At 39.5% G+C, this 8,099-nt stretch overlaps 1 protein-coding gene across 1 annotated transcript; it reads right to left on the bottom strand.

Annotated features, from left to right (window-relative positions):
* Positions 1-431: 431 nt before the first annotated feature.
* Positions 432-7,641, bottom strand: LOC117331216 (soluble scavenger receptor cysteine-rich domain-containing protein SSC5D-like). Its single transcript, XM_033889813.1, has 2 exons — positions 7,326-7,641; positions 432-7,240 (listed from the first exon to the last, which is right to left on the bottom strand). The coding sequence occupies exons 1-2, from the start codon at positions 7,639-7,641 to the stop codon at positions 5,070-5,072; spliced, it is 2,487 nt and encodes an 828-aa protein (XP_033745704.1). The 3' UTR covers positions 432-5,069.
* Positions 7,642-8,099: the final 458 nt, after the last annotated feature.

The following is an 8,099-nucleotide window of genomic DNA, read 5'->3' as shown; positions in this document are numbered from 1 at the left end:
GGTCTCCTAACAGAGGTTGTCTCTAATGTCTTGATAAAAGGAGGTCTTGCCCTGTGAACGACTAGGGTCATTTTGAAGTGGGGTCTCCTTGTTGGTGACTACCGAACATTGCATGTCATCCAGAACAATTAAGGTCTTGACCAAGGATACAACCATGACAGCACAGACAGGCCTGTTTCTCAGCTTCACAAGAAACACAAACCGACACGAGTATTAGGAGCATCGCACCACGATTTTGTTATGCAATCACATATGAGGACACGATCTCCATATGACAATTACGTGTCCCACGAGTAGATATGAAACTTTCTACTTTGTACGTTTAATGGAAACAGAAGAGTATTAAACTAGTTATGAATTCCTATGGTCTGCAGACAAATTTAAATTCGTCCACAGTTTTAATTTAAGTACCTGATAAAAAACAAAATACATTTTAAGGTTTATAATTTTTTTATGATGAATATAGCACCTTGTTTCTTCAAAAAAAAACATTACATAAACATATCGGTAGTCTACGTACCTCTCATACACAAAACATTCTCCCGACTTTGTTAACTCAACACTCGCATCACATCCATGCTTGATCGCAGCTACATTTCCAATCACACGACAGATCCACAGCTCTTTAATACAAACACACTCAAAGAATTGATTTCCCACCTTTTACCGGTTAACAGATTTGTTCATTATTTTTTCCCATTTAATCTATTTTCATTATCATCTGTAAACATAATACACTTTGAACTTAAAATCAAATTCTATGAAATGGATTTCGATGAATACTCAAATACAGGTAAAATAAACAGGTCATGATCTGGCAAAATTTTTGCTGGTATCGACAATTTATTTTCTTTACTCCTTTTCAACTGAATTGCTAAAAACAAGGAGTCACACAATGTTGAATTAAATATTTCCAGAAATTACAAGGCCTAGTGACACAGATAGATTTATCATTACTCAGGTATCCAAAATGTCTGCCAATTTGAAAGCATTATCGAACTTCCAAATTTAGACCTATGATTAGTGCATGTTTCTGCCAGGGTAGCCATATTGTTCTCAGTAAACATGCTTTTAAGTAATTTGATATGATGTATTTTTTTAAACAGCTGATATATAACATAAAGTATTGTAAATGAAAAGGATCCTAAGATAGCTCAATCTAAAGATTTGGTAAACCGAATTCTACAAGTTAAATATCTTTTCACTGATTTTCAAACTTATAAGATCTTTTGTGAGTGATTGAATAGGGATAGTTTTTGTTGGATCAGACTTTCTCTTGTTTGCCCTATGTCTGAACTCTTTATAATTTGATTTTAACATTGAGTAAAGTTAGTGTCAAAGTACATGTATTTCGGATCATTGAATCAAGACTAAATATTTGAACAACTTCTTACATTCTACACAGATTACACAAAAACTATACCACAACTTTCACACAGCCATGCTTTCTCAAACAGACTAGAATCAGTTTAATAAATACGAGTTTTCTAGAGTTCCCGATGAGAACTCATTAGTCCTGTAGTAATATATTACTCAACACATGTTACACACATACATATATATATAATATATCTACATTTCTAAATATGTCAGTATTTTTTTCGCAAAAAAAATAAATATAAATTTTGTACCCTGACATTTTCTCACTTCAATTTTATCTCAAAATTAACCTCAAACAATAATTTGACTAAAAAATCAGCTTTTGGTCACTTTTTTATAACAAAGAGATTCGTGTCCACTTTTAATATCCATTTCCTCTCAATGTATCCTATAATATTTCTGCTCAGAAATGTTTTTTTTTCATTTCTTGCTCCACCAGAGACAATTTAACGTGTTAGACTGATAAAGTGAAAAATGTGGGAAAACTACAATGTATATAAATGCTTTGTGTTATCAAGCTAAGGAGCTATTGAATCAACTGAACAAGACTCAATGAAAAAACAAAATAATTGAAAGTCATATTTCATCTACATATAAAGTATTAAATCTCAAATTTGATGGAATTCTAAAGAGAAAAGAAATAATTATCTTTTATCGATTCAAAAGTTGGTCAAGAAATTTGAACTCACAAATCTATGGACAATAAGAATGATAGTTCCTGGTTGAGAATCTACATGTACAGTGAATATTTATATAAAAACATCACGAATCCTTCTGTACATTTTGTGCCGACATATATCGTCCAATTCACCATCAGGTCATGTATACAAACAATACAAAATATATAACTGGAAACAAAGAGAAAAAAAATGACAAAATTGCTAAGACAGGAATGTATTAAGATTAATGACAAACGGCAGCTGTTTTCTATAAGGAGATTCTGACATGATTTTGATTCCGTCTGATTAGGAGGTATGTATATACCGCCACACATGTTAGTCAAGATAAAGGGAAAGGGCAGGCAAAAAGCCAGATGAGGAATTCGAACCCTTTTTATTTAATTTTATTCCGATTCATTGTGTTTCTTCTTCTGGGTCAGTTGGTCAAATATGGAGAGGTGTGCGAAATGAGGGCATGAGTAGGAAAGGCAGATCAGAAGCTGAAGAGAAAGAAAGGAATGACAGAGGAAATGAGAGGAAAGAGAAGCAGAGGGGTTGAGGAGAGGACTGGACAATGGTTTATCATTCAAAACCTAAGGGAGTGAGTGATATTGGAAAAAAGACAGTTGGGTTAAGTCAGGTTTAGGGAGGTCAGAATTAGAAAGGGCCATAATTGGAAAGAGGTTACTTGAATTAGAAAGGGGCATAACTAGAAAGGGGCATAATCAGAAAGGGGTTACTTGAATTAGAGAGGGGGATAAACAGAAAGAGGAATTATTAGAAAGGGGCATAATTAGAAAGGGGCATAATCAGAAAGGGGTTACTTGAATTAGAGAGGGGGATAAACAGAAAGAGGAATTATTAGAAAGGGGCATAATTAGAAAGGGGCAGAATCAGAATGGGGTAGAATTAGAAAGGGACATTATCAGAAAGGGACATTATCAGAAAGGGGGATAATCAGAAAGGGGGGTAATCAGAAAGGGGCAGAATTAGAATGGGTAATCACGAACACTGTTTAAACATGTATTGTTAAAACAGACTTGTTTACAATGGCAGACTAACAATTATATTTCATTTCGTCTGAACTAATATACTGTCCGACAGTGTTATCCCTTCTAACAAATCACTGAGACAGATCTTATAATTAAGATTTTTTTCCCTTTAATTTCCTTTACTGAACTTTTGATTCAATAAAAAAAAAAGGCAAACAGACATCAAAGAAAAAATTAATTAATTAAAATGTCAGGAGTTTGCATCTCTGCACTGGTTGCTATGGCAACAGTTTCAGGTGGTCCACTAGATACCACTGATCAATTAGCAGCAACTATGTTGGATTTTAAATTGTTTTACCGGAAACATTACTACACAAGTCATCTTTATTATATAATGAACAAATCGATGAGAAACTGATGATAATAAATGAATTTCGTGATTAAAAAATCATTTGATTTTGATGTGATATAAGTAATTTTTATCTACATTGATCATATATGTTAGTATGGTCCTACATCAAATACAGTACTTTAAAAACACGGTTAGATTTGAAAAATATTCTATTATAAACAGTTATCATATCAAACATTGCAAAAGGCCCCATTTCTCAGTAGTATGGACAATCTCACGATCTCATCACAACTTTAAGACATCATTAAATAAAGTGTTTATATTTGTTTTGTTTTTTTACCATTATTAAATGGTTTCCTTCATATTTGGTAAAGTCAGTGGTGGGTGGTGGACATTGACAAACTCAAACATGAGCTCAACTTCACTACGGAATTTTCTTCTATTTTCTTCATTTATTCTTAATAAGTTTCACACATTTCCATACAAAACATGTAAAACCTTAAATCATACATGTATTATTTACGTAATTTATCTGGCAATAAAGCCTTGTAATAAGCCCACCAACATCTAAATGATACTAAAGAATATGTTTCTTTTGTTGTCCTCGAATAAGCCCACCCCATGTCGAGCCCAAAATTCTGTGTTATGATGAGAAAATGTTGGGATTAGATTTTTAGATCAAGAGTATATCAACCAACTGTTTCATGCTATGAAGTGTAAATATTGGCCTTAAATCTGTCTAAACATTCCGAGTCTGTTGAGGCATGTCGACTCATACGTTTTGTTATTAAAGGTTTACGAGTCGGTGAGCTCGGAGAACACGGAGCATCACTTGGTGATGAATTATCTGAGCTCATATCCAGCGATACCTGATTCATATCAAGTGGAAAACTGTCCCGTCTGTGGTCTGATTGGTTGGCATACAAGTCGTGACTAGGTGATTGGTCAACAAGAGGTCGGCTCTCGGAACTAGATTCCTTCGGTGATAAAGGTACAACATTGGGCAGACTTTTAACACTACTCGAGTCACTCTCTACAAAACTACGTTCATACACCCTATCGAATTCCCACTCCATACTGGCCGCGAGATTGAGAGCAGACATGGGACGCATGGTGTCCACCGTGCCCGTTGTCCCTATACTGGTTCGCTCTAGGTCCATGCTATTTTTATATTGGTCATACTGACCACTGGTCACTCCCTGATGTGTCTTATTGTTGTTATTTTGAGCCTCATTCTCAGTTCTGAAGAAACCTCCATTGAGGACTCCGAGTGGAATAGCACCATTTGCAAGTGTTTCTCCATTTAACACGTTACCCCTCATAGCACTTCCATTGACAAGGTCGGGAAGACTTGTTGCCAATTCTGAATCACAGTAGTTTAATTCCTCATCACTACGAAATCGTACCAGACCATCCTCTATCACAAGGTGAGATGGAGTCTCCGAAACTTGTCGGTGAAAATGGCCGTTTAGATGAGGTGCGTATGTCACACGTGGTTTCAATACGGTCTCCGATTGCACTTCCTGGACACCTTTATTGAAAAATTTCATATTTTTCTGTAAATCCTTACTGGTTTCTGACATTGCATGCCCGTCGGAGTTTGTAGAGGTGTCTGTGGTTTCGTTTGACCCCTGACCTCCACAGCTACAACAAATTCGCTTAAATGGCATCATGTATAGCCAACAATTACTTCTCCTCTGCCCGTCGTCTATATTTCAGTGGCTGTGATGCCACATATACCATAGTGGCACACATAAGCAGCTCCATGAGCCGCAACAGGAATTTGTATGTATACCAAGGCCACGCCTCTGGGGTGTGGCCCGTTTTTAATAATTTAAATACACCGAAAATTCCATACAACTCCAATGCAACACACATTAATCCAAAGACAGCTGCCAGGAAGGTTACCTTGATTGAAAGACTGATCGTGTATTTCGATGACGATTTTTTTTTCGTACGCTCTGTGGCAGATGTAGTCCCTGTGGAGTGAGTCTGTTGTACCATGGCTTTCTGTCTCTTGATCGCCGCGCTGTATAATCGCCGGAATAAGTAGAAATATCCAACAAATAGCACAATGCCCCACACAACGTAAAAGAACTGACACACCAGTAATAACACACGAGCCTCTGAAAATATTCCTACGATAACGTCCGTGATCAGAGACAAAGCGAAATGAAACATTATAATTCCAATTAGCACGGATAGTTTCTGAATCTTGGGCGAAATCACTTGCATCTTTGTGGCAATCAACAGTGCATAAAACAGAATACTGAACGCGGATGTGAGACACGGAAAGGCTGTGCTGTAGAGAAAGTAATCCACAATGTTGTGGAATGTGTTGTTGATATTGTGAGCATCCACCAGCAGGTACGATCCGCGTAATGTACACTTGATGATGATGAGAATGTTGAGCGTGACAAAATAGTTCTTGCTGAGGAGGTGGTTCATACCCCACAGCCTAATCACACTAAGCAGACTAAACAAGGCCAGCAGCAGGAACATGATTCCGAAGAAGTAAATGAAGAAGTACCATCCCCACTGCCATAAATCCATAGCAGCCTCCCAGTCTGGTCTGGGTTCAGAAAACACTGATAGTTCACCTTCTGGCTCACTCTCTGGTTCACCCTCTGGTTCAGGCTCTGGTTCACCTTCTGGTTCAGGCTCAGAAGTAACATTTGACCGAGATTCTGGCTCTACAGTGACAGATGGTTCAGGTGTGACAGAAGGCTCAGGTGTGGCAGATGGTTCAGGTGTGACAGAGGGTTCAGGTGTGACAGAAGGTTCAGGTGTGACAGAGGGTTCAGGTGTGACGGAAGGTTCAGGTGTGACAGAAGGTTCAGGTGTGGCAGATGGTTCGGGTGCAACGGATGGTTCGGGTGTGGCGGAGGGTTCAGGTGTGACAGATGGTTCAGGTGTGACGGAAGGTTCAGGTGTGACAGAGGGTTCAGGTGTGACAGAGGGTTCAGGTGTGACAGAAGGTTCAGGTGTGACTGAAGGTTCAGGTGTGGCAGATGGTTCAGGTGTGACAGATGGTTCAGGTGTGGCAGAGGGTTCAGGTGTGACGGATGGTTCAGGTGTGACGGAAGGTTCAGGTGTGACGGAAGGTTCAGGTGTGACAGAGGGTTCAGGTGTGACTGACGGTTCAGGTGTGACTGAGGGTTCTGATGTGGCAGAGGGTTCAGGTGTGGCAGAGGGTTCAGGTGTTGTGGTGGGTTCAGGTGTGACTGAGGGTTCAGGTGTTGTGGTGGGTTCAGGTGTGGTAGAGGGTTCAGGTGTGGTAGAGGGTTCAGGTGTGGCAGAGGGTTCAGGCGTTGCAGAGGGTTCATGTGTGGCAGAGGGTTCAGGTGTGGCGGAGGGTTCTGATGTGACTGAGGGTTCAGGTGTGACAGAGGGTTCAGGTGTGACTGAGGGTTCAGGTGTTGTGGTGGGTTCAGGTGTGGTAGAGGGTTCAGGTGTTGTGGTGGGTTCAGGTGTGGCAGAGGGTTCTGGTGTGACTGAGGGTTCAGGTGTTGTGGTGGGTTCAGGTGTGGTAGAGGATTCAGGTGTTGTGGTGGGTTCAGGTGTGGCAGAGGGTTCTGGTGAGACTGAGGGTTCAGGTATGACAGATGGTTCAGGAGTGGCAGAATGTTTAGGAGTTGTGGTGGGTTCTGCAGTTGGAGTGGGTTCTAGATTTGTGGTGGGCTCTGGAGTTGTGGTTGGTTTTGGAGTTGTGGTTAGTTTTGGAGTTGTGGTGGGTTTCTGGGTTGTGGTGAGTTCTAGAGTTGTAGTGGATTTTCGAGTTGTGCTTGGTTCTGGAGTTGTGGTTGGTTTTGGAGTTGTGGTAGGTTTTGGAGTTGTGGGTATTTGGGTTGTGGGTTCTGGAGTTGTAATAGGTTTTGGAGTTGTGGTTGGTTTTGGAGTTGTGGTGTGTTGTGTTGTAGTTAGGGGAGAGTGTTACTGTACTGGGGTCCTCGGTGATTGGTTGTGGTGTTGTAGAAATATCAAGTGTAGTTACAGGTTTCATTGAGGTTGTTAAACCAGTCAACGTTTCTGGTGTGGTGTTGATCACGGTACCAGAACCTTCTGCACCAATCAAATCATCCGTCTCATTCACCATCTGTTGATTGGTTGAGCCAACAAAGCTATTTGACGTTAAGTCCCCTAAAACATTGCCTCTGGTTGTAGCCTGTGATTGAGTGGGGACAATATTAGATGGAGTAATCTCCCCTACTTCTCTAACCACACGTTTCTTTCCATTATTATCATCCCTTGTGACCATATTCGTTAGTAAATCAATATGATACTCTGTGCCCCTGAAATAATCTGCGGTTGTCTATTTTTAGGGATAATTGACTTTCTATCCCCACAGTCTGCCTGGAGCCCCTGCCTCCACTCATCGTCTCATCCATTACATCAACACCTTTTGATTTATCAACAAAACCATTTTTCTTCCATTTAAGCTTCTTCCAGACATTTTTTCCAGGATTTTTCTTGTGTAACTTGGAAAAAGATATTGACTTGGGCTGTAATTTCTCCAAGACTAAATTATCACTGCTGTCAAGCCACTGAAAATGGACTTTCGATGGTTGGTACAGCCTAGCATTTTCCTCTTCGCCTTTTAATTGAATTGCTTGCTTTGATGATACAAGCACACACAAGATGGTTAGGATCAAAGCTTTTCTTAAAACTATCTGGATACAATCAAGTTCCATGATATTATTATTAAAACGGTCATAT

This window comes from Pecten maximus, chromosome 7, assembly GCF_902652985.1.
Source record: "Pecten maximus chromosome 7, xPecMax1.1, whole genome shotgun sequence".
Taxonomy (NCBI): Eukaryota; Metazoa; Mollusca; class Bivalvia; order Pectinida; family Pectinidae; genus Pecten; species Pecten maximus.
Note: the sequence above shows the minus strand (reverse complement) of the source record. Positions and strands in the feature narration are given on the sequence as shown.